The following is a 24,981-nucleotide window of genomic DNA, read 5'->3' as shown; positions in this document are numbered from 1 at the left end:
TCATCCGCTCCTCGGAACGAGCGTCGCGATGGCACATTAAGCTTTGTCCAGGCCTGAAACAAGTAATTAGTAGCGCAGCGGAATTCACAGTTGCCATTGAAGACGTCATATTAGTCGCATCGCACATCCTGGTTGAATGGCTAAGGAGTCTCGAGACTCTATAATGTTACCATCTCAAATCATAGTATAGATGGCATGATTATTGGTGGTGGTTCATGGCGATCACGCATCCTCCTGCCGTTTCTGGTCGGCCCGGGGGGTTCAATCACGTCATCTCCGAGATAAGTAAAACCGATAACGAAAAAAAGTCTTACTGCTTGAATGCTCCTCGATACAATTGCCCGCTGCGACATGCTGCCCTGCTAACAACAGCGACGCTGAAAGCGTCGTACGGACATCATTTCTAACCTGTCATGTCGGCCAACAGGATGCGGCGCCGCAGCAATGTGCCCAGCGAAGAAGAAGTTATTCCCGGCACGCGACGACTCTACGAGAGCGGCCAAACCCTACCAGAAGACTCGTCGCTGAAGACGTCGGGCAATATCCTCCTCGTACCTCAGCCCACGAACTCGCCTAATGATCCGCTGCGCTGGTCCCTGTTGCGTAAAGTCTGGCATTCGCTCCTCGTCCTGTACATGGTTGGCTTCACCGCGGCAACCTCGAATAACGCGGGATCCGGTTCTGACGGTGTGAATGAAGAGTATGGCATTAGCTACGATGTCTTCAATACCGGTGCTGGCGTGCTCTTTATTGGAATCGGCTACTGGGCTCTCTTGAGCTCTCCTCTTGTGCATTTGTACGGGCGGAGATTGGGCTATCTTGCCTCGCTCGTGCTCAATATCGGCGGCCTTATCTGGTATGCACGCATCGACAGTGTCTCCGGTGTAGTTTGGAGTCAGTTGTTCGTCGGAGCTGCCGAGTCGGTCGGCGAAGCTACTGCGCAACTGTCGCTTCTCGATATCTGGTTTGAGCATCAGACTGGTAGTGTACTTGGCATGTACACGTTTGCGACGGCTATTGGCACATATCTTGGCCCTCTAATCGGTGCCTACGTATCTGCCGGACTCGGTTGGCGTTGGATCGGGTACGTTGGTGCCATTATATGCGGTGGCAGCCTTGTCGTCTTTTACTTTGGCTTAGAAGAGACGGAATTCTCGCGCGATCGTTACCTCGCCGGTAATAACGAACCTGTCCTCCTCGACGCTGAGCAGCTTGTCGGTAAAAGCTTTCCAGATGACGCCAACGGCGAGAAGTCCACCCCGGATACGGCGCTTTCTTCCATAGAGCGGAAAAAGACATATTGGGAGCGTATCCGCATTGTCACCCCAGCACCGAACCTACGCGGAACGGGTTTCAAGCAGTATATCAGTCGTCTATGGCACACCCTCCGCGTCTTCACTTTCCCTGCTGTGTGGTACGCTGGACTGCAATGGGGCTTCCAGCAGTCCTGCTTAACCTTTTATCTCACCCTACAAGAGGATACATGGTCTGGCGAACCGTGGAATTACGGGTCCGTTGCGGTGGGCAATATGAACATCCCCACGCTGATTGGCAGTCTTATTGGTTGCGCTTATGGAGGATACGGGAGTGATGCATTCATGCAGTGGATGATCAAGCGCAACAAAGGTGTTATGGAGGCTGAATACCGGCTGTATCTTATGGCACTTTGCACCTTGATTTTTCCTACCGGCCTTTGGCTGTTTGGTATCGGCACGGCCCGAGGTTGGAATTGGCCAGTGCCGTATGTTGGGTTGGGCTTCATCGGTTTTGGATATGGCTGCGCTGGTGATTTGAGCTTGTCATACCTTGCAGACTCGTTCCCGTAGGTCCACTGTTATTGTGATATCGAGGTGCTGCTAACACTCCTAGTGATATGGTTCTTGAAGGCATGGTTGGTGTCGCAGTCATCAATAACACGCTTGCGATGGTATTTACCTTCGTCGCCAGCTTCTGGATCGACTCAGGCCTGGAGAACTGCTTCATCGTGCTTGGGGTGCTAGGTTTACTCATCATGGGGTTGAGCCTACCCATGGCCATGTTCGGTAAGCGCACACGGAGATGGTCGAGGGATCGGTATGCAACATTTGTCCAGATACGCGATGGATTTTCAAGGTAGAATCTTGATGTGGACTATATATTCAGCGCTCGTAAATGAGCTAAACAAAGTTGCGTGCAATTAGCAGGGTATATATATGCGGTAATAATACACGTGAGCCCTCACTACCATGCTTGGAAGTGAGCATGTAGTAAACTCCGAAACACATGATTTACACGAGTGACTATCTTCCCAAAGACTATTTCTCAAGACGCCAAGCCGAAAATGAATTCTTTACCATGTGACCATAACCTGCAGTGTCAAGCAAACTTTGCAAAAAAGGCAGGACCAAAAGTTGGGTTTTTGGAAGACTTGGAGTGGGAACTCCTGAAGCGTGGAAATGCTGGATGGCGGCTCAAACTCCGATGTTGTGACGAGGGCCGGATCCACTTGATGAAGTTCATGCCGGGATGTGATCAACTCTCTGCCCCGAAATTGTCAGCCTAGAAGAGCAGCTGATGTCCTTTTCTGCCTCGGTGGATGCTCCATCGGTGAGCCAATGGATGACGACGTAGCCCCAGAATACTGTGTCTTTGTTAGACATGTGTTTAAAGGGGGAGGATAGATGTCTTACCATCCACAAGGCAGATGCTACTGCAAACCAAGGCGACGCCTTTCCCTTCCACAAAGAAGTATTGTACGATGAAAAGGACCAGAGTGACAATCGTAATGCCAAGCGCTCCTATGATGCTCTTCTGCAGCAGTGCTCGAATGCTCCTTTGCACCGCGGTATCTCTGCTCCCTTCTATCTCAACCATTCCCGCCCGTGTTTTACTACTGCTGAAAATAATTGAAAAGCTCCAGTTTCCGTTTTCTTTGAGCACTGGCTGAAGAAGATAGAAGAAAACCAAAGTGAGGACAATGTCCATAACGATGTCGATGATCAGGAAAGGCACCGTGACCTTCCTTTGAATTCCCGTGTGGCATCGCCCCGTTGTGGGATCCATGGCGGTGTAAGGATGAAGCCAGGCGTTGATGACGATACCGGATGAGGCGGTCATCATGAACAGCATGCTCCCAATGTAAACCCAATCACGACGGCGAGTGACATACGGTGCGCGAACGACATGAATGCGCTCGACAAGAAAGATGTAGCTGGAGACATGTTTAGTAATTGTTTTCATCAAGGTTGGTGGTATCAAGCTAACATTACGCTTTTTGTCAACGCATAGAGGACGAGACAAACCCAGGTAGTTGCAAGGCAAAGGTTGTAGGTATACAACCCTTGCCCACTGTGCAACACCAATAGGGCGGTGACGAACATCATAAGCAGGACATACAAGAGAAGCACAAGCGTGAACGTCATGTTTCGTTTCATACCGGCATTGCGTCTTAATCGATTGAAGCGCGAACCTACAACTGCATTAGTAGAGTAGCTGCGACAGCGAGTTCCAAATACAAACCAAGTAGAAGCGAAGATATCGTCACGATAGCTAGAGACAGTAGGATAAACAGCGTACGATCCAATGGCCTCTCCCCTGCATACGTCGGCGACCCTTCACCCCCGCTCGCTCTCGGTTCCTTGGCAGCATCGAACATTTGGGTCCCAGTGAGCGAAACGGCGACACTCATGTTGAAGGTGAGCAGCGCATCTGAAGAGTGAAGATATCCAAAAGGTCTAAATGCAAATTCGTCATATGAAGTTCGCCCAGCCACCAAGGAAGAATAAAAGTCCTAGCTGCAGGGTTGCAAAAGATAGCATAGCGAATGCGCATTAGCAAACAACGCACAAAGTTTGAGGCTGCACCATGGTAATTTAGAACAATGGCAGACTGTAGTATAGTAGGAAAATGGGGTCACATCGGATCACCCTCTCCCTGTTTGCAGATCACCCCTTTTGCGTGGCGATTTCCATTAGCTTGTAGTTGGTAGCTCCGACTCCCTTTTCCGATCACTCGCCATTGGTCCGCTGGAGGATCTTCCAAGGACGCGGACACTAACGGATGTGCCCAGATCCAGTAATATATAGCAATAGCGGGGAGGGTGCGGAGAACGTGGCGGTGGCGCACGGCATGTTTCTTAGTGGATCCTCGAGGGGGCACGGAGGTGAACGGAGGCGGGCTTGAGGGGGGAAAGAATGGGTAAATGTGGCTTCGGACATGACATTAGAGTTTGGAGGGACACAGGGTTGCATGTGAGTAAGGAACATGTGGATTGGTATGTGGTTATTGATCTGCTGTGACCGCCTGTCAACACCCAAGTTCAACGTGTTTCACTTGGAGCCGCGCACCCAAACAGAACTAACGCTACGGACGGACCTCCGGGAACGCCATTATTTAGTGCGCGTCGCGCATCTGCCTAGCAGATATGTGCTGGAGAGAGGTGATAGGTCTTCATTAGTTCTTGTTTTTTTTCTCTTCGAACTCAAGTTGCTTCGATATTGATTATATCTATTACTCGGTAATCCATTTGTCATTATTGGCGCAAAGGCCTGTTGAATGAGTGTGTGTTGAGATATTGTATAGAATGATAGTAGGAAGTGAAGCTATTCTACCACACCTATTTGTTCAGCTCTTTCCTGCTCATTCGAGGGTAGTATGTATGTACGCGAAGTTATGTGGCTGTTATATTCACGTGGTTTGTCGTATGACTATCTAATAAGAGTTAGGCATACCCCTCCCAACAGAGGGTATTCAGTCGTTGCATTTGAGATCGATTTCTCTACATCTCAACATCAGTCACATGATAGTTGCCACGCGATGATCATCATCTTCTGATGTAGCCGTTGGTTGGCTTCGCAGTGATGAAACTCGTTACAAGGCTTTGCTGATCATGTTCGTTAGTTAGGCCAATTGAAATGACCTGCATTGTGGCCGCAAACGCAATTCTCGCTACCAATGATGATTAGGTGGCGAAGAAGCTCTGCGCTAACTAAAAGCGCTCTTAGCGTTACTAAAGTCATCTTTGGTGCCTGAGATCTTGATGGCAATCTTGAGAAATAGAGATAGACTCGGAAGCTGTAGTTGGATCAGTCCTTCTTGTCTTGGGGATTTATGGATCCAAACAACCCTAACTGGCTGGGCAAAGAACGTTTGCCGACACGTTGTAACGGCTACGTGACTAGCTGCGGATATCATCCGTCTCGGGATACTTTCCATTGCCCCCCTTCCTCCCATCGTCACTAATGCCACTACTTCTACTGCTAATGATCTATTTTTCTTTGAGTTGGCCATTGCGTACGTTGAGAGCAGTTAAATCGACTCGATCGTTGCTTGCAGCCTTTTCAGTTAGGCGTCAACACAGAGATCAACTCAATTCTATTATGCAATGGTGTCAGTATAGAATTACGCAATAGGATTTGGAGTAACAATTTTCTATAATCGTTAAAAAAAAATACCTCCAAACTTGAGGCTTGTGTACTATGTTTCAAGATCCGTGTGCTCTACTGCTAATAATCTCCCTGCGAGCTCAAGCCTTAATTCCGCCTCATGCGTTTGAAGATATTCGCCTTTTCCTGTAACTAGCCAAAAGACCACTGATATGACGAGCATCACACCAAAAACCGCAATGGCCCAGTTCATGTCGGATATACTAGGGTCGGGCATCCCTGGAAAGAAGAAGAATACTGTAGTTATCGCACAGTAGATAACGCTGATCCAGTTGAGAAGCGCGCCGAGTCTACCAAGGTTGAATGTTCCTCCGACGGGAAGCTTGTCCCGTCCAGCGACCAAGAGACAGGCGATTGGTATGCCGTAAGATATGGTCAAAGCGATCGTGCTTACACTCAAGATTGCCGTCAGAACTGTCGAGGCAAAGAAGTAAAGTACGCCCACAAGGCCAATGATAACGCCCTGCAGCCATTGCGCTCGCACAGGACCCATCCAGTATGAGTCGATTTGGGAAAAGTAGCTGCTGAATGGAAGCCCGCCATCTCGAGCAAACCCCCAAGTTAAGCGACCGCCGGTGGTTGCGAGGCTTACACCTTGACCTAGTCCGTTAACGATGAACAACACCATCAGAGTGGCTCCGCCCTTTAGTCCGACCGTCTGATGAACAAGTTCGATAAACGGCAGCCCAGTTGGCCCATCGATAACAAGATCTAGGTCTTGGACGCAAAATAGACAAACCACCATGAAGACGAACCCGCTAGCTGCGCCACATACAATGGCTAGCCAGATGACTTTCGGTCCGTTTGACCTCGGAGATGGAAGTTCTTCGATCACTATAAATGTCGGTTAGCCCACCATATCAACTTGAGAGCGGCTGAAATACTTACTGTGGATCGTCGAATCAAAGGCTGTCAATCCATAAGCGGCCTGCAATAGCCCCAAAAACCATACAACCCCGTCTCCCCATCCCGTCTTGTTCTCCCAATCTCCGAACACAAACTTCGGAGACTGATACTCCATCCCGTCTTTTACACCCACCGAAATCAACAGTGCCAACATAATTGCGAAGAAAAGCCCTACAAACCAAACGCCAACACCATCGTTAAAAATCGCCAAGAATCTATTACTCCGGCATGCTGCAACATTTACCACGGTGAAAAGCAACGTGACACCTAGGTAAACCATGAAATTTACCCACGCTTTCCCCGCGCCATCCCACTCTGGATCAAACATGACCTTCATCCCCAACAAAAACTCGGTCATGAACGCTACTTGACTCGCAGTCAACGTCCACCATCCAAACGTATTTATCCACGCCGTCATGTATGACAAAAACCGCCCAGCCTTGTTTTTCTCGAGTAGGCGATGGACCCAATACGCTTGTCCCAGGGCCGTGGGCATGGAAGAGCACAGTTCTCCGAGTGAGAAGCCTACGCAGATATTGCAGACGAAAACTAGGACCAGACCCCAGAGAATTGCCACGGGTCCGCCGTTAGTTAAGCCTGAGCTGAGGCCTTGGGCAAAAGTTGCATAGGTTCCGAGGATACAGAAGGACATGGCGAGCATGGAGATGAAGTCGAATTTGAGTGTAAGGGCCGCTTGGTGGTAGGATGACGAGGTGCCGACCTCGATAGCATTGGTGGAGGCTATGGAAGCCTGGCGGGCAGGCCCTTTGATGGTTTTCGCGGAATCCATGGCTGCTGTACCCATAGCTGCTGTACTCCTTCGTTTACGGCTTAGATGTTTACAAATTCCGGGGGGCCGAGTATTCCTATAAAGGCCTCGCTTAACGAAATGTGAGGCCTTTCGCGTGGATAGCAAGTCGATCCAGTCCGCCGGGAGTTTTTATTTTAGCAGGAAGCGTGTGCTATAAGGGAAGCAACCGAAGCGAGAACATGGATTGAAGTGTAGGTTGAAGAGAAGAGAGCCAACTCTCTATCGTGCAGTTCTCCTGTCACCCATACGGGGCCTTGCAAGCAAATAACGAAGATAGATATATACACTAGCTCTCCACCCTGCCCCTCTGCGGAGATGGCAAGATTAGCGCTATCAGGACGGGATGAGATATCATGGGACTAGGGTAAAAATCTGCAGCATGCACCCCAGTTCTTTGAAGGACTGGGATAGCCGAATCAGAATCAAAACTGCCCCTCCCACAACAATGCGACTACGCAATGATGCTAACGCTACCTACTTTCTATCTGTTCAAACTCCATAGATAGATAGTACTCTCGTGCGCGACAGTGCCTAATATTTGATGCAGTTTCTAAACTTCCTCTATAGTGATTGAAGCTGTCATTTGTGTTGTTGATGGGCGTAGTTGTTATCCGGCTATTTCGGTCCAGAAAGCCCACTGGATCCGGCACTAAACTAAGAGAAGAAAGTCCATGCGCAATCAGCTCCAGCGTGCTTTGCGATCCAGATAGAGGCGGCACAGCCCAAATACGAATTTGGGGGCAAAATGCCCGTTTTATTGCCAAATCTAGGTATACCTCATGTTCACTCGAGCCATGCGTCATTGGCTTGAGTTTGTTCCGACGGTCCACTGGTTCAAACTCGTGGTTTCCCAGATTACCGGTCCCCAATGAGCTTGGCTACCTCAAAAATGACTTCCCCGCCTCCTTGGCTACGACTATTTGCATCTGCTCGTGTCCGGATTATGGTGTTAAGGAAACGTAGTGCAGGCATCATGCCACGTGAACTCTGCACAGTGACTTGCTGCAAAGGTACGCTTCAGCCAATGACAAGGGACCCAAGCCGGGGTACATATCACTATCATAAGATTGCTGACATTGTAATTGGAGTAATAGCTAGCTGCTCCCCAAACGCTTTAAAGCTTTGACTCTTTCCTACAACTGTTACCTATACTTTTCGCAGTTAAGTCCGCTTATCATTTGTTAAAATCTGTTGAGCTCAAGTCTCGATAATGGCTGGTGGGAGGCACCGACAAAGCTAGGTTCCTTCAAGGAACATTGCTTGTTAGTAATACAACACTTAGCCGATCAGCCAGCATAGGTGGGATTTCTCTTACACAGAGGAAACGTGTGACACCGACTTATAGCCAACCGTTAATGTATGGTTGCACGATCAAGCCACTGTGCTCCCGACCAGTCCATGATAGCCTTGTGACTAGACCAGTAAGTTGCACCGTTCGACTATCACACACGATTACCTGCTGGAAATAACTCTTTCTCCTCAAATGAGGCGATACATGACGTTTTGTATGTGCAGCTTGCACATTTTCTTTCGATCCGTTCCATCATGATGAGGCTTCTGCTGCCATTACACCGTTGTAATAGAATAGGGAAAGGTTTGGGGGAATGAAAGGCTTCTCAGCGAGCAATCTGCCCCATGAAACAATTAGTGGCGCGTTGGCGAGGTCGTAGCCCCGGCAGCAGATTGCGCTTTCAATAGAAGATGAAAGGTAAGTGTGTAGTCGATAGTAAGACATCAGCTGGCGCTATGGCCACGGCCGGACGTAGTCCTCTAGGCTGTGCACGAAGCGGAAGAAAACAGTTTGTCTACCATTGCGTCTAGGTATATTTTGTTACTTCTCGTGACTGCATAAATAAGTTAGGTTGGGTCCGAAAGGTCCGATTAAGTGCATTCTAAGTTCGTTAACGGGAGTTTATTGGACATCCACTCTTGCGTAGCACTTAGAATAGAGATGAATGATCGAGAAACCTCTCAAATCTGAGACATGGCGTTTAGGCAAAGATCAATATGAACCACCTTGATTCTGGGATTTATATTACGAGACATCGACTAAGGTTTCAAGGTTATTATCAACACTAGTAACTGTTTTCTAGAACTTAAGCACAGCTCTGACAGACGGCGTGTGCAGTATCTAGGCGGACTTGTTGTTAGCACAGATTAGGCTTTTTCATTAGAAAACGCGAGATTTTTAAAGAAAGGGTTTCCACTCTTTGAAAGAGAAAGATCATTTAGGACTGTGATATGACCATTGGCTTCGGAGATGGAGGCTAAAGTCAAACCAATTCTGATATCCACAGGATCCCCAATAAAGTGCGGTATAGGTTTCCTATATTAAATGATATGTCATCCAACTGGCCTCAGATAAGGGGGAGGAGTTTGTTGCTTTTTGACCTTGGGCGTACATCGTTTACTTTCGAGTACGGTCGAAACCCAAGCAGTTGCGGATGCAGTACATGATCGGCCTAATATAAAAGCACTAGTAAAGCAGATCTTGGTAGAAGACTTCCAGAAGTGCTGATCCTGCGAAATCGATGCTATAGCCTACTCATCTTAATGCTTCTCCCTTCATAAACGAAGCAGGCGTTGGAGTGGATATCCCCTGGGCAGTTGCAGCCAACCCAGCCCAGATCGCACTTAGTGCGTAAGGTAATCTACGGTCAATCAATAGGTGGTCTCAATATTAAAGTTCATATTTTCGAAAGCTACGCAGTTTTCAATAGTATGTTATGTGACCGGGGAACATTGATTAGAATAGAAGTAGATCTTGTTTTGCAGTATTTATCCATAGAGATGCATTATTGTCCCTTAATCATCTCATCTGCAATTTTCTCAGCAAGAGCATAGATTAACGCCTGAGGATGACCTGGGGGCAGTAACGCGAGGGAGCTAGCATCTACAACCCTCAGGCCCTGAACTCCAATTACTCTCGCCAGATTGTCCGTCACAGCGGTTGGGTCATCAACGCGTCCCATCCGCGCAGTGCATGAGGCGTGCATAACTGCCATCACGCTCGTTCGGATATTGGCCAAAATCTGTTCGTCCGTTTTCACGTTATCGCCAGGAAAGTACTCGAAATCACTCGCACGGATGCTTCGAACCGCCTCTGTATTGAAGACGTCGCGTATACGCTTGTACATCGCGATTGCGACTTCGACGTCGCCCGGGTGAGTTAGCCAATTCGGATTGACTAACGGACTCTGCGCAGGAGAAGCACTGGCAAGTGAAACATTGCCGCGAGATAGTGGAGCGGCCAACGCGGCGATAATAGAGGCGTACATCTTCCCGTCTTTTGGCTGATCGAGCCATGGGATGTTGAATTTTCCAATATGGGCTGCCGCTGGGAAATACTCAATATGAGGCCAGTCTTTTGGGAAACGAAGCAGTTCGTCCCATGTTGACTGGCTCAGATTGGCGCTGCTGGGCATCCGCTCCCACGCCAGGAACTCAGCCACGTTTGTCGTCAACGGCCCGGTTTGCGTCAATGCATATTCAGCCACAGCCTCTGCAAGTGCGACAGGGTCCCCAAGTACCCTGTTTAGGGTATCGAATGTCACTTCGTACGTGGGTCCAAAAAGAGCATGATCAGTCAGGTTTTGCCCTACACCAGGACGGTCGGCCAGTACGGCGATTCCATTTTCGGCAAGATGTTTCGCAGGGCCGATGCCAGACAACATCAGTAGCTGCGGCGTGTGAATAGCACCAGCTGAGAGTATCACCTCCTTGTTGGCAGAAATGGTGTATTTCAGCAATCCTAGTCCGGCAACTTCAACGCCAGTGGCCTTTTTGTTGTCATCGAAAAGTACCTTGTTGACTCGCGATCCTAGATATACAGCGAGTTTTCTACCTATGTTGGTGTCTTTTGCCGCGTATACGAAATCAGCCGAGCTGGACCGGATCTGGGCGCGCGGTTGAATTGTCGTTTGCGCGTAATGGTACCCGTTAAGGACGCCTTGGTTAAACTTATCCGTCAGTTTCATGCCGAGGGCCTCAAGTCCCTTGGCTGCCCATGTCGACCATACGGGTGTCCAGTTGGGATATGTCACCTGAATTGGTGAGCTTGACGATGGCTCGAAGTCCGCCTCCACATAGGCCGTCGTTGCATTAGCCAGACGTGTCTTTTGATTCGGTGGAGTGAAGGTGAAGCTCTTCTTGAAGTATGGGAGAAATTTGTCGAACGTGTAGCTCTCATCCCCAACAGCCTCTGCCCACGCATCCAGAGCCCCTCGGTTGGGGCGGTGATGGATCATGAAATTCAGGCCCGAAGAGCCGCCGAGACACTTGCCTTGCGCGTAGTGCATTCTACGGCCTCCCGCGCCAGCTTGTGGGACTGTTACCAAGCCGTAGTCCACAGTTGGGATGCTGTCAGCTGGATTCGAGCCTACTCCGATTACATCGCCGAGGGGTGCAGGACCAACAATAGGCTTGCCAAACTCGTACAATCCTCCAGCCTCGACGATTGCGACGGTGAAGCCAGCTTCAGCTAGACGATATGCGATTGTGTTGCCGCCCGTTCCGCCACCCACTACGACATAATCATAAGACTGCTTGGCACCGAGTGTGCCTGCGAGACTCCCTAGAAGTGTCTTCGTGACACCCTCTGGCGCGGTCCAGATGCTGTCAATGATCGGGTCTACTATTGAATCCAGTAGTGGAAGTGCGAGGACTGAAGGAAGCAGGATCAACTTGGGAAGAAGCATCTTTTACAACAAAACCAGGCAGGGCCCCTTGCACTGGTTGGCTTCAAGCAGTTGTGCGGGGAAAAAGAGGAAGAAGTTCTTCGGAATAGAGGAGGTAGATCTCACCTGGACAGAGGCCAGACTCAGCCTTTTATTTCTTACATGTCCACTCGCAGTACAATCCTTATTGAGTAAGATTCTATAGCTTAAATCAAGTGACCCATGAATCTCAAAAGACCGATTGATCAAATTTTCCCTAATTCTGCCTAGGTAACACGCTTACCAGATTTTCTATTTTCTACATGCACGAATCTGAATGGGTCTCGTGCAAGAATTGTGATGATTCGTGACTTGTCAGGGCCTGTTGGGTTCGAATCGTAGCTCGGATCGTAATCGCAGATCTATCCGAGCGCTATACCTATTCTGGTATCTTTAGAGTGAATCACAATTAAATAAAAAGGGGGAGTAGCGGGGACAGATTTACATAGTTTTAGATGCGGCTAGATAGGTATAGCTCGACGCGATTTTAGCTTTCGCATAAATGACTGATAATAAGTTACTCTACTACCAACTTCAAAAGGTAATCATAACCAATCGTGAAATACTCAGCGTAGATCTGACATCATCGTCCCGCTCAAAGTTACTAAATCATGTTGTCGTAGTCTATGATTGTTCTAGAATGGAAATGTGATTCTGCAAGCAGAAGAGCTAATCTTAATCGCATTCTGAATCGCGGAATGAGCCCAACCTTTAGAGACGTACCAGACCGCATGCCTGTGAATCAAGGACTATTCCGATAAAAACAAGGCATTAGTATGGAGCTCCTATGCAGCCACCAGACCTAGAAGATCAAGATCCGAAGCTTTTACCTACTAAAACAAGCTATTCATGATATTATAGTCATTCAATGAAGTAAATTTTTTTTCATAAATAAACTTATTTTTTCTACATTAAAATATTTTCATATTAATCCACACCTACGTGTTAGAGCTACAGATACCTAATAGGCAGATATGTAGCGATCTAGCTGTATTTCCGGACAGTTCGCAGGACTAGGAGAGGCCGTTATTTTCCATTTCGCATCAGCCGGATGAGAGCCGAGGTGTCATAAGAAAGAAGAAAGATACGTACGTAAGTACGTATAGCTTCGATCCTCGGTCGAAAGGCCTCCAATGGGGTTCCAGTGGATTCCTGTACCCCGCATTTTTAAATAGCGATCGTCGGAAGCATACCGCTTTTGAGAAAGGAATCTGATCTGGGTTAACTATACAGCTTTTATCTGGAATGACTTCGGGTCAACCAGAACCTCTGTATTTACCTAAAGCTCAGAATTTTATTGGTGTTCAGGACAAGTGCAGTGAGTACCAAAACGCTTTTGCTTACCGAATGGAGCCTGGTTGCACTTGGTACTGTCGCAATGTATGGGGTACATCCATTAAAACCAGTTGTTAGTTTACGCAACGCGGATCTGAGATACAACAAGGCCGCAGGGGATGGATTAGGCGTTCTGTCATAGTGGATACTTCCAGGGCAGATATCAATAGCGCTTAATATTCTGGGCACTCCCTGCGATTTGTATGTAAATACTTTGAAAATATTCACCAAATTCATGATCCAACCCTACACCGCCCCGTAGCTCGTTCTATTGTTCGGTGGTTGGCAGTTCTTTTGCGCTTCCCGTATCAGTCACGAACATGAGATTCAGCATTGCATGTCTGCTCTTGAATCTCGCTGTGCTGTCCACAGCGCAGTGGGATAACAACTCAACAGCCCCAATCGAGCTTGCGCCCGCACCCTGGACTTTGAAGGGTACCGTCTATTCTATCACCTATGTTCCCCTTTCAAACAAGCTACCGACTAAGGCATTCGCACCGCTCGAACGGCAGTATGCGTCAGCCGTAGAGGGCGAGTACATTGGCATACTTGGTCAGATCCAGATTATTCGATACACGGATAGTCCTGTTGGTCCGTATGACGAACTTCTAATCGTTCCGGGTTTCTTCAAATACAACCATACAGACCCTAGTGGAAAGGTGGAGGAGAGGAAGAATGTCAGAGTTAGTAGGATCTACGTTAGCCAAAAGTATACGTGTTGGAACGGGAGAACGAGTACGTTTATTTCATATCCTAGTCACTTGACCGTGGACACACATCCCAGTCAACAGTAATTTCCACTAACATACTAACAGATTGGAACATTCCCAAGCATCTTGCTAGGTTTGACTGGGTCGAAGGAGACGACGGTAAAACATCAGTGAAAATTTACCCACACGATACCACTGGTGACCCATTCGAATCCAAGCCAGCAGAAAAACCCTGGTTCCAGGCCACATTCAGGCCTAGCATAATACCTGGCATACCATTCAGCACTGATCTATACGGTCTTCTGGGTGTTGATACATTACTAGCCCAGCCACCCTTGCCTTCTGGCAACGGTACTTACGACGAGCTTCCGGGGACTAAACAATGGGCAGCCACAATGCCAAATCAAGTGACTAAAAGCGCTACGTTGGGGACGATTGACTTGGACCAGGGGAATGGTGACGTGGAGGAGGGCCAGGACACGAATGCGGTGGGCGATGAGTATTTTCCGAATTTCTGGCCAGGTGTTCCACGTCTGAACATTGCGACCAAGTTGGCGAACGCTACTATCACTTTTAGTGCTCCTGAGCTTTGGAACAACTAAGTAAAAGATGGCTGAACTTTTCTCTCCTTTCATTGTTGATAGTTCAATAATAGTAATAATTTACCCCATCTCATAACGCTGCTACAAGGACTCTGGCAGGAAACTACGCGCAAACTGATTACCTACTGCGGCTTTGCCAGGAAGTAAGCCAGGCTATAGGAATATCTTCTACTTGCGTGTGTTACAAAGCAACATGTACGACGGAGCAGAAGGTACCAGCGATAGCGGAACATTGCGTCGGTGTGTTCGGTGATTTTCCCAATACATGAGGAAATGCAACGATGTAGTTTCCTACAGGTAGCATGTTATTTTCAAGCCTTTCTTTATGCTCACACATCTCAATTGCAGACTGTGCATTGTATCAAGAGAGGTATATTTCTATGGAATGCAAAATGAACAACAATGAGAGTGAGAAATGTCACTTCGTTCATGCTTTTAAGCATTTCGGCTTGAGAAAAGCACCTCAGAAACGGTTTTGACATATTTTGGCTGAGAGTATTCAAACTACTCTATGCATACAAAAATACAATCACATGAGCTCCAGTCCTTGCAGATTTATTGGCCGAGACGCACAGCTACCTTTGGCAGTAATCTGGACAAAGAGACTACAGTGCGGCTTTAGGTTTCCATCGAATGTATGGATGCTCATCCAAATATGATGCAACCAAGTGATCGATATCCCGTGTATTCACTAGGCCAGGATGTGCTTGATTAACATCCGTGAGACCACATAAGCGCATGGATGTCTCGAGTTCATCTTTGAGGACTGTTTCACGTTTTGAGAATAAGTTCCTGGGAAATGACAGGATACATGAACTTACTTTGCGTAAGATGTTCAACACCTTCCGTACCATACGTCAATGAATACAGATACGGGCGACCCACTCCGACAGCGGTGGCACCTAGAGCAATCGCCTTGAGGATATCTGAGCCGCGTTCAAACCCGCCATCGATATAAATATGGAGTTTATCAAACACATCTGGACAGATGCGATGAAGTTCCAATAATACTAGAATACTCGGTTGAGCTCTGATAATGTCTTAGCTTGAAATTAGAAAATTTGTCAGACCAGCGGCTTACCCGTCCAGCGATCGACCGCCATGATTGCTGAGGAAGACACCCTCTGCTCCAAATTGCACGGCCATGATCGTATCTGCAGCGCTCTGCACGCCTTTGAGGACTACAGGCAAGCCGGAAACTCTCTTAATCCACGCGATATCTTCCCAAACTAGACTCTTCTCTACATAGGCCGCCATCAACCGGCCCATACCACCGCCCTTTTTGTCATTACTTGCAACCGCACCGGATATAGCGCTCGCGACACTTTCAGCGGCGATGCGCTCATCTGCTTCGCGCTTACCTGGGACTGGAGCATCAACGGTAACAAATATGCCCTTAATGCCAAGAGATGCCGCTTTTCGCAACAACTCCTCAGTTTTGACTCGCTCAGAGTTGACGTATAGCTGTAACCAGAATGTTTGCCCTTCTTTTCCGGCCTTGACAATGGAGGCGAGAGGATAACTCGCGTTACTACTTATGCATTGCACAATTTCCTCATTTGCGGCACCTCTGGCCAAAGCAAGCTCACCGTCCGGATGTGCCAGTCTCGCCATAGCTGCGGGTGATATGAAGAATGGTGCTGACGACTCGCACCCTAAGACGTTACGCTTGATGGAAACAGTCTTGACGTCGCGGAGGATACGCGGTCGGAACATGATTCGTCTTATCATCTCTTTGTTCATTTTATGTGTTACGAGATCGGTTGCAGCGCTGGAATAAAATGCCCAGGCCTTGGGCGTCAATGTATGGCGGGCGACTTCTTGGAAATCAGCGGCAGAAATGACCGAACGGAGATTTGGTTTCTCGTAAACGAAAGGTATCTTCGCAAGTGCATCGACAGATTCAAGTCGAGTAGATATTGGGGGCTTAGGTTTAGATTTGGCATCCGCTGTTTCTTCTAATGTGCTTTCACGCGGGTTTTCGCTTGATGGGAGGATATCGCCAATTAATTTCTCTCGCGCTAGTGTTTCCTCGAGCATCCCTGGGGCGTGGATTTCGTTGTAGATTTCAGTCGCATCTTGACCTGCATACCTGAGAATAGCTACAAATTGTTAAAGAGATCTTACAAAACATTTACAGAAATTGAAGTTGACAGCTTACTATCTGCTCCTCCAGGATGCGAAGTGAGGAAATCGGTCACATTCCAAACTTGATTCTTAATGACAACCCAACAACTTTCGCGGCTATTGTGCGCTCTCACGTCCTCAAATGACAGACAGGGATTCCTCATACTGTTTGAAGTATTTCCTTAGATCAAAGAAACTTGTATATAAAATCTTTAGGACAGAAATGTCAAGAGTGAAAAGGGTTTGGTGGTTGGAACTTTGCTCAGTGTGTCCTCATCGGAAACGAGACCCTCGCTCTTTGAGCCTGTCTGCGCCAATCTGTCACTCTTTTGGCACACTTTCTCGATAAACCCCACATGCGGGGAGAAGATGGATTCTCCGCGCTGGTCCGAAGGGTGCGTTTTTCGGTGTTCTCAGCGTCGGGCAACCTCCCCGTGGTGTAACTAGCTCCACACCGGACTTCTCCCCGAATGACGATCTCAACGCCTAAAAACAGGAGCACCTCTTATTACCCGCCGCACACTGTGCATACGATGCATTACGTGCCTCTCGGCGGAGCTAAATATCTGGACATTGCTGCCCCACCAAGACAATGCACACAGTGCGCGATGCAACACCACCAAAACACTACAAATGGCATTCAAAACCATTAAAAACCCGATACAAGCGGGAAACTGTATATTTGTATCTTTAACTCAGCTCCCGTAGTCGTTATGATAGTTATCGATAGTGTTGTTAATACTTTCCGGTGAAAGCTTGACATGCGTGAAAGTAACCCCCCAAGCAAAGTGCAACCGCAGCTCCTGGCTAATGAAATGAATGGATGAAAATGAACATGCCTAGGAAGCTGTGTCCATCAGAAGTATCAAAGCATATGTGACATCCCAAAATTAGAGGACAAAAAACAATATCAGAGACCGTCGGCCAGTTATACGATGTCGATGTCGTTTGACGGGACTTCTGTTTCTCTGATGAAGTTTATCAAACAATTATGATATACCTTGCTTTATTATTCGTGATTCTGCTAATGAGTGATGCGAGTTTTGGTTACTAGTTCCGACATTGTATCCATGTACAAAAATGTAACGTTCTAGCTATCTACCCAGTCAGCATCGAAACGAATGAACTTGATCCGCTGTCTCCAGAAAGTAAATGCAATGTTCACGACATCTTTTCCATCCCTATCCACCCAGATGCTGGGATAACTGAGTTCTCTATTCTCCTTTGTTCGCGAGTTGTTTGTCATGCAAAATCCATCGCCTTCTTGCAATGTCTTATTCTTCCACGTCCTACCTCCATCACTGCTCACACCTACGGCCATCATCTTACGAGGTACTCCCCATATAGCATCCTTGGTCGAACCACGCTGGTTGATACGTTTATCGTCTTCGGGAGTGATATCGTCATAAAGGCCCTCGCGCTTTGCCTGGCCTTCCTCGAACTGAGAGTCGTTATAAATTATGATTAGACGACCATCGGATAAAACCTCGAAACAGATACCAGAGTTTGGGTTCGGAAGGGTTGTGGGCTTAGGTTCCGTCCAATCGATGCAGTTGGTGGATGTCGACATGTAGATGTTGTCTGCCCACCGCGAGCGATAGAAAGCAATGTACGAGCCATCAAGGAGCTTTTTGATGTTCATATGTACAGCCCCTGTTGATTTGGGAACTTCTTTCTCTTGCCAAGTCTTTCCGCCATCTCTCGTGTACTTGACAACGGAGATATCATCTGAGCCGACCCAGCGAAAGCCAGGAGGATTGCGACAGTACCACGCTGGGAGCACCCAGGTACCATCGTCCAGAACAGTGACTGGCTGTCTAATAAAGAGCCCTTCATCATTGAAAAGATTCTGCGCCAAACTCCATGTTTGGCCGTCATCCGATGACACACGGTATCGCACAACGGCTTTGTCTTGGTTTCCAGCCGGCTGTGCCGTATACATTACCCACAGAGTCGATGTTCCAGGAACGAGAAACAATACTGGATTTTGTTCACTACGCTCTGAATCGTCCGAGATTCTTTGCGGCGTTGACCATACCCTTGAGCCCTTCTTCAGCCGCGAAAAATGGATGCAAATATCGGAGAGTCCTTCCTGAGAGCCTCCGAACCATGCGCACAGTAGGTCGCCATTCGGTAGCTGCAATAGATTGGAGGCATGAACTTGTACTGTGGATGCCGGAATGTAGTTTGAAGCGAAGAAAGGTTTGTCCGATTGGACGTCCAGCTCGGCGTTGAAGTCTAGCATTGTGAAAATCCTGGTTACTACTTCAATCGATGAACTGTTGAGAGCAAGCCAGGTATATAGCTCCTAAAAGAAAAGCGAACTTGATATAAGCTTGCCAAGTAAGCTTCCTCACTCTAAGAGCCAGTGAGCGTGCGCTCTCACAGGCTTCGCCAGGTCACGTCGGTATTACTTTTGTGGGTTAAGCCGACCCGGAAAAAGTTCCGGACATCCTTTCCTAGTCTTTCTAGTACCAAGATCGTCCCCGGATTTCTCACCGAGAGATTTAAAGAAGGTCACACGAAGGATTGCGGGGAAACGCGAATGCGGGGAGAAACCGACCAGCATGTCAACCAAACTAGCTAGATGTGGCCATGTTTTCGTACCATCTTGGTATGTTATAAGACCCAGCTTGTAGTAGACAGAGTTCTGCTCCTCACAGCTGTACATATATTACAATTCGAGATATATTTTCTCTCCTCCAAATTTTTAACTCGATTCTATATGCAACATGGGTGGGGGTACAAGCATTTGGGTTTCGCCCCAGGCTCGGAGTGACCCACGAGAGATTTACAATGGCCGTTTGGCGTTTCTAGGAATTACTATCGCCATGGCTGGCTGTGCCTATGGTTTTGATCAAGGGAACATTGGCGGAGTATTGACTTTACCGACATTCAAGCATGCCTTTGGACTGGACAGCCTAAGCGAAGATGCTGCGGATGCGCGCAAAGGTAATATTGCGTCTTTGAGTAAGTTCCCCTTCGTCCAATACGCCGCGAATTCTGACGCTAACTATCAACAGTGGCTGCTGGTGGTGCTGCAGGTGCTCTGCTATCTGCTCCGTGTGCCGACTTCTTAGGTCGCAAGTGGTCGATGATGCTCTACGGCTTATTGTATCTGCTGGGCTGTGCCTTCCAAGAGGTTCCCCATCTAGGGCTTTTCTATGCAGGCAGATTTCTTGCTGGTGTAGCAATTGGATGCATGTCCGCTGGCGCACCCCAATTTCTAGCGGAAAACTCGCCCAAAGCGATTCGTGGATCAATGACTTGCCTCTACAACCTAATGATCACCACTGCTCTTTCATTGGCATTCTGGACGAACTTTGGAGTTAGCAAATGGAAAAATGTCAATGTCACAGACAACACACAATGGATGTTAGCATTGGGCATTCAACTTATCCCAGGAGGATTCGTACGTATCTCTCCAGTCTCGACCGGTGGTATGATCACTGACTTATAGAAGATGGTGGCAATGCTCCCCTTCGTGGAAGAGACGCCTCGTGCCTTGATTGCGCGTGGAAAGCGTGAGCAAGGTCTTATCAATCTCGTCAAGCTTCGGAAGCTCCCCGAATCTCATCCCTATGTTCAGCAAGAATACATGGAAACATGCACACAAGTGGATTTAGAGCAAGAAATCGCGGCTGGACGTAACTATTGGCTAGTGCTCAAGGATGTTGCGCTTGTACCATCCAACAGGCGGCGCTTTTTCCTCGCCATCATGTTGTTCCTCTTCCACAAACTCACGGGAACCGACTCACTCAACTACTTTGCCCCGGAAATATTTACTATGATTGGCGTACGGGGGGGATCTCAAGCCTTGTTCACCACTGGCATCTATGGTGTTGTCAAGCTTGTCACTGTGCTCATTTACGTCGTCTTCATTGTTGACCGCGTCGGGCGAAGATTGCCTCTTATCATAGGCGCGTGCCTTCAGGCTACTGCCATGTTGTACATTGCGCTCTACGTTCGATTTGCAAAACCAGAGGTGGGGGGTGGCACCGAAATCGGTGGTGTTTTTGGTATCGTCTGGATTTACATCTACGCTTTCGGATGGTCATTCGGTCATAGCGTGGCTTGCTATGTGGTGGCTGCAGAGATCTTCCCTTCTCGTATTCGCTCTTTTTGCATGAGCTGGTGCTTCTTCACGAACTGGATCGTTGATTTTGGCATTACTAAAGCCACACCGTCGATGATGACGCACTTGGGATGGGGAACGTTCCTTTTGTACGCGGTACTAACATACATTGGCGCTATCTTCGTCTACTTCTGTATGCCGGAGATGAAAGGTCGGTCTATTGAGTCTATGGATGAGTTGTTCCAATTTTCGATCTGGTCTATGTGGAAGAGGGCATATCCAAAGGAAAATGTCATGGCTCATCAAGACATTGGCGATATAGCTCATGACGAGAAAGATGAACAATTCGTACGGATTGAGAAGGTTTAGATTTGTAGTAAATATGAAACCTATAGATAGGGTGAACCTAGTAGAAAAGAAAGTAAAATCATAAATATAATGTACAAACATATTCCTTCTAATGCTTTGCTCCAGTGCCACTTTCAATCTGCCGAGATGGCATGCCATGGGCTTCAATGAGTGGGGTCATGCGACGAAGCGCATATAAGTCCGATGGAGCGATGCCAAGCGAATGATTCGAAGACTAGGTACTCGGGAGCCGGCATTCTCGCCGTAGAGTAACCCTTCGAAACCTGGTAACGACTGACCATGTTTGACTATAGAAATGAAGCTTTCGTCACTCTAAGACAGGACAAACAAGAATCTTCAAACCTTCGAAATCACATCTGGCACAATGAATGACTACACTAAGACTTTCAAACTCAACACAGGCGCTGATATCCCCGGCGTGGTACGATACTGTACATCAACTCCCACTTGTAGCATGTACTAATTGATGTAGGGATTTGGAACATGGCAAGCAGCCCCAGGTGAGGCTGGCAGTGCAGTTAAAATTGCTATAAAGTCGGGATATAGACACTTGGACTTTGCTCCCCTATGTATGTATGACAGTGGCCTGATATCATAGTATTATCTAACGCTATATAGATTGGAACGAAGCAGAGATTGGGCAAGCGCTCTCAGAAGTGTTTAAGGAAACCTCAATATCTCGATCCGAAATCTTCATAACTACAAAATTATGGTCCTCTCAACATTCAAATGTTGAATCCGCGCTTCGTCTATCTTTGAAAGACCTCCAACTCGATTATGTTGATCTATACCTTATGCACTGGCCAGTTTCCCTTCCGCCAAACGATCCTTCACAACCGAACTTCGGCAAAGAAGACCGTACGGTACACGCCTCAGACTGGGACTTTTCGAAAACTTGGACTGCGATGGAGGATCTATTATCCACGGGCCTTGTCAAAGCTATCGGCGTGGCAAACTTTTCCACGGTCAACCTTGAGAAACTACTCAAAATAGCAAAGGTGATTCCTGCAGTTAATCAAACAGAGCTGCATCCCCTGCTACCTCAAAACAAGCTTCACGAATTTTGCACGAAGCATGGCATACACCAAACCGCGTTCGGCCCCCTTGGTGGCAAAGGCTCAACGCTACATACGCACAAAGACGTGATAGAGATTGCAGAGCAACGGAAGGCAACTCCTGCCCAAGTACTTCTTTCTTGGGGTTTAAGCCACGGATGGAGTGTCATCCCCAAAAGCGTGAATGCGGAAAGAATTAAGGGAAATTTGGGAGTATTCGAACTAGGCCCCGATGAAGTCGATAGGCTGGATAGGCTGGCGAAGACAGAAGGGAGGAGATTTAATAGGCCGAATTGGGGTACTACGGTTTTTCACGATGACGATGACAGCGTTGCGTAGGCAATTGATTAGTTATTCGAGTAGATCATGTCGATTGATCTGTGTACGGAAGAAGTTGTGATGATATCTACTAGGCGTGCGACGACATCACCTGGGTCGTCATGTACACACCAGATTGATTATTTGATGTACGGCAACGAAGTTTCTCAGTAGTCATGTGGCTGATAAGGGATCGTCCGATTGTTGCCCAATTCAATGAGCTCGGTAATCTATTGGGTTCCCCGCTCTTCGAGAATTACCATCGGCCCGATGTCCGGAGGGGGTAAGTAGGGGGGACACTCGACAAAATGGATCACCTCGCATTTCCCTGCCAGTTCATTCATCCCAAGCAAATGAATAAACATGCCACCAAAAAGGCTATGGTCTCAGACAAATGATGGACAGTCTTCTCCACAATCGAGACCATCCGACTCGTCGCTTGACATCCATGCACCATCCATCTCTCGCAAGGTAAAGGCGTGCGCTGCTTGTCGAAAACAAAAGGTTTGGCTACCTCGTGACATTCCACTCAGTTCGCAGAGAAGTCCGGATGGCATCAGCTGACTAGTCAACCCTCAACGATTTAGATCAAGTGCATAATTGGCGACCGTGGACCGCCATGCAAACGGTGCACGGAGCGGAATCTAGCATGTGTGCTAAACAAAAGCCTGCAGACACTGATTGAGGAGCGCGGTCAGTACGTATAGTAGTTGCGTGCGACTTGACACGACAACTTATTTGTAGTCGAGACTGACAATTGCACACAGATGGAGACATACGCTGGCTGCAGATCTTGAGCACGTACATGTTGCATTGCAGCAAGTTCTATCTCGATTGTCTCTTCCTCCTCTCCCTCCTCTTCAATCGGAAGTCACTGCTCAGCAGGATGAATCATCCCAGAACATGACTGAACGTGACGACCCCGGGCCCTCATGTGATAACTCACCTCGGCTATCCCCAGGAGACGATGCACTTCACGTTCCCATAGAATCACTATACCAAATCACTCGGCTGAGGGCTCTACGTTCTGATGATATACCTGACGCATCGGTCCCGTCCCCCGCACACCCCCCGAACCAGCCCATCAACGACTTTATCTCAAAGGGCATCGTAAGCGCTGAGGATGCCGACCGTCTTGTAAAGGTTTATCTCCAACGTATTGACAAGTTCATATATCTGCTCGGCGGTGGGAATTATCAGGGTCTTGAACGCATGCGACGCGGCTCTCCTATCTTGACTGCCGCCATATGCACTGTTGCCGCGCTTCATGACCCTGCCGATAATCACCTGTATGGGCCTTGCAATAGGGAGTTCCGTCGTCTCGTGGCGGCATCCATGTTCGAGCGCCGCATCAATCGAGACTGTATGCGTGCCATGTGTGTTGGCGCGTACTGGCTGCACGACATCTCTTGGACCCTTTCTGGATGTGCTATCCGCAGAGCCACAGAGATTAACTTAAATCGAAACTACCAGCTGGTTATTGACAAGAACGACGAAGACGCCATGGACTGTATGCGGATATGGTATATACTGTACATCTGTGATCACCATCTGTCTGTGCTGTATGGCCGCCAGAGCATTATTCATGAAGATGCATCGATCCTGGAATGGGAAGAGCTCTTAAAGTCACCTGTGGTCACTGATTCTGATAGACGCATGATTAGCCAGATTGCTTTGTTGATCATTATGAGCAATATCCGAGACCTCTTCGGACCTGATACCGGGGAACCAGTTCCTAAGGCGTTTGTGTCGCAGTTGGCGAGTTTCGGTAAGCGCATCGATCAGTGGATGGGGTTTTGGACGACAGAGTTGATGAGTAGGTTCAAGTCACATCATGTCATCGGCTTTGGCTAATACGTAAAGAACTTCATGAGCGCATTGGGGAATTTCCTGCCAAAGGGGTTATATTGCACCATCATTTCGCAAAGCTTTATCTACATTCTCATGTATTTCGCGGTCTCAAAGGCGCTGCTGTCCCAACACACTTTCGAGAAAGTGCAATGGCTGCCGTGTCCGCGTCCACAGCTATCATTGAGCTCATACTTGGCGATCCAGACGTAAGGGAAAGTCTTGTTGGAATTCCCCATTACATACACTCCATGATTGCTTTTGCTTGTGTACTCTTACTCAAGGTAGCCGCACAGCATTCGGGTCAATACATTGACGACGGCTTTGTTCTCGACTTGATTGGCAGAGTAGTCCAGCAGCTCCGGTCGACATCTACCGGCAAATACCACTTAGTCCACTTGATGGCTGATGGCCTTGAAAGGATGGCAGCATCCAAGATTCAAAGTCCTTCCGTATTGCAAATGCACAACCCCTCTGCCAACGGTGACTCGCGGGTTGGGCTATCACATGGTATTGGCAATACGGTGACACCACTCAATACTAACGATACGGCTAGCATGTATGCAAATAATATTACCGGCACCGGCTTTGAAGCAGAGTTTAGTTTGGGAACTTCACAATTTCTCTTGTCCGACTTTGGAAACTTCGACTTCAATTTCGGTGGGATGGGATAGATTCATGACCATC

The 24,981-nt window shown here is 47.9% G+C and overlaps 9 protein-coding genes across 9 annotated transcripts; 4 read left to right on the top strand and 5 right to left on the bottom strand.

Annotated features, from left to right (window-relative positions):
* Window positions 1-428: 428 nt before the first annotated feature.
* COCVIDRAFT_97715 (hypothetical protein) lies at window positions 429-2,116 on the top strand (the record flags this gene model as incomplete). The annotated part of the gene is made up of 2 exons (XM_014701731.1): window positions 429-1,822; window positions 1,870-2,116. 2 exons carry the CDS (start codon window positions 429-431, stop codon window positions 2,114-2,116), a joined length of 1,641 nt encoding a protein of 546 aa, XP_014557217.1.
* A 379-nt stretch (window positions 2,117-2,495) lies between these two features.
* On the bottom strand, window positions 2,496-3,413 carry COCVIDRAFT_97895 (hypothetical protein; the record flags this gene model as incomplete). The annotated part of the gene is made up of 3 exons (XM_014701730.1): window positions 2,496-2,620; window positions 2,670-3,190; window positions 3,244-3,413. 3 exons carry the CDS (start codon window positions 3,411-3,413, stop codon window positions 2,496-2,498), a joined length of 816 nt encoding a protein of 271 aa, XP_014557216.1.
* A 2,041-nt stretch (window positions 3,414-5,454) lies between these two features.
* Window positions 5,455-6,990, bottom strand: COCVIDRAFT_37345 (hypothetical protein; the record flags this gene model as incomplete). The annotated part of the gene is made up of 2 exons (XM_014701729.1): window positions 5,455-6,257; window positions 6,312-6,990. 2 exons carry the CDS (start codon window positions 6,988-6,990, stop codon window positions 5,455-5,457), a joined length of 1,482 nt encoding a protein of 493 aa, XP_014557215.1.
* A 2,945-nt stretch (window positions 6,991-9,935) lies between these two features.
* Window positions 9,936-11,837, bottom strand: COCVIDRAFT_15572 (GMC oxidoreductase; the record flags this gene model as incomplete). The annotated part of the gene is made up of 1 exon (XM_014701646.1): window positions 9,936-11,837. The coding sequence occupies one exon, from the start codon at window positions 11,835-11,837 to the stop codon at window positions 9,936-9,938; it is 1,902 nt and encodes a 633-aa protein (XP_014557132.1).
* A 1,673-nt stretch (window positions 11,838-13,510) lies between these two features.
* On the top strand, window positions 13,511-14,502 carry COCVIDRAFT_37343 (hypothetical protein; the record flags this gene model as incomplete). The annotated part of the gene is made up of 2 exons (XM_014701728.1): window positions 13,511-13,925; window positions 14,006-14,502. The coding sequence occupies 2 exons, from the start codon at window positions 13,511-13,513 to the stop codon at window positions 14,500-14,502; spliced, it is 912 nt and encodes a 303-aa protein (XP_014557214.1).
* Window positions 14,503-15,107: 605 nt separating this feature from the next.
* On the bottom strand, window positions 15,108-16,793 carry COCVIDRAFT_97828 (hypothetical protein; the record flags this gene model as incomplete). The annotated part of the gene is made up of 4 exons (XM_014701727.1): window positions 15,108-15,268; window positions 15,324-15,532; window positions 15,584-16,604; window positions 16,664-16,793. 4 exons carry the CDS (start codon window positions 16,791-16,793, stop codon window positions 15,108-15,110), a joined length of 1,521 nt encoding a protein of 506 aa, XP_014557213.1.
* Window positions 16,794-17,719: 926 nt separating this feature from the next.
* Window positions 17,720-18,874, bottom strand: COCVIDRAFT_97877 (glycoside hydrolase family 33 protein; the record flags this gene model as incomplete). The annotated part of the gene is made up of 1 exon (XM_014701726.1): window positions 17,720-18,874. The coding sequence occupies one exon, from the start codon at window positions 18,872-18,874 to the stop codon at window positions 17,720-17,722; it is 1,155 nt and encodes a 384-aa protein (XP_014557212.1).
* Window positions 18,875-19,361: 487 nt separating this feature from the next.
* Window positions 19,362-22,467, top strand: COCVIDRAFT_37340 (hypothetical protein; the record flags this gene model as incomplete). Its single annotated transcript, XM_014701725.1, has 6 exons — window positions 19,362-19,599; window positions 19,653-20,041; window positions 20,093-21,001; window positions 21,456-21,494; window positions 21,546-21,642; window positions 21,692-22,467. The coding sequence occupies 6 exons, from the start codon at window positions 19,362-19,364 to the stop codon at window positions 22,465-22,467; spliced, it is 2,448 nt and encodes an 815-aa protein (XP_014557211.1).
* Window positions 22,468-22,809: 342 nt separating this feature from the next.
* Window positions 22,810-24,968, top strand: COCVIDRAFT_97797 (hypothetical protein; the record flags this gene model as incomplete). Its single annotated transcript, XM_014701724.1, has 4 exons — window positions 22,810-22,950; window positions 23,034-23,143; window positions 23,214-24,262; window positions 24,310-24,968. The coding sequence occupies 4 exons, from the start codon at window positions 22,810-22,812 to the stop codon at window positions 24,966-24,968; spliced, it is 1,959 nt and encodes a 652-aa protein (XP_014557210.1).
* Between the last annotated feature and the right edge of the window lie 13 nt (window positions 24,969-24,981).

This window comes from Bipolaris victoriae (assembly GCF_000527765.1).
Source record: "Bipolaris victoriae FI3 unplaced genomic scaffold scaffold_37, whole genome shotgun sequence".
NCBI classification, from domain to species: Eukaryota; Fungi; Ascomycota; class Dothideomycetes; order Pleosporales; family Pleosporaceae; genus Bipolaris; species Bipolaris victoriae.
This window is presented reverse-complemented; position numbering and strand designations above follow the sequence as displayed.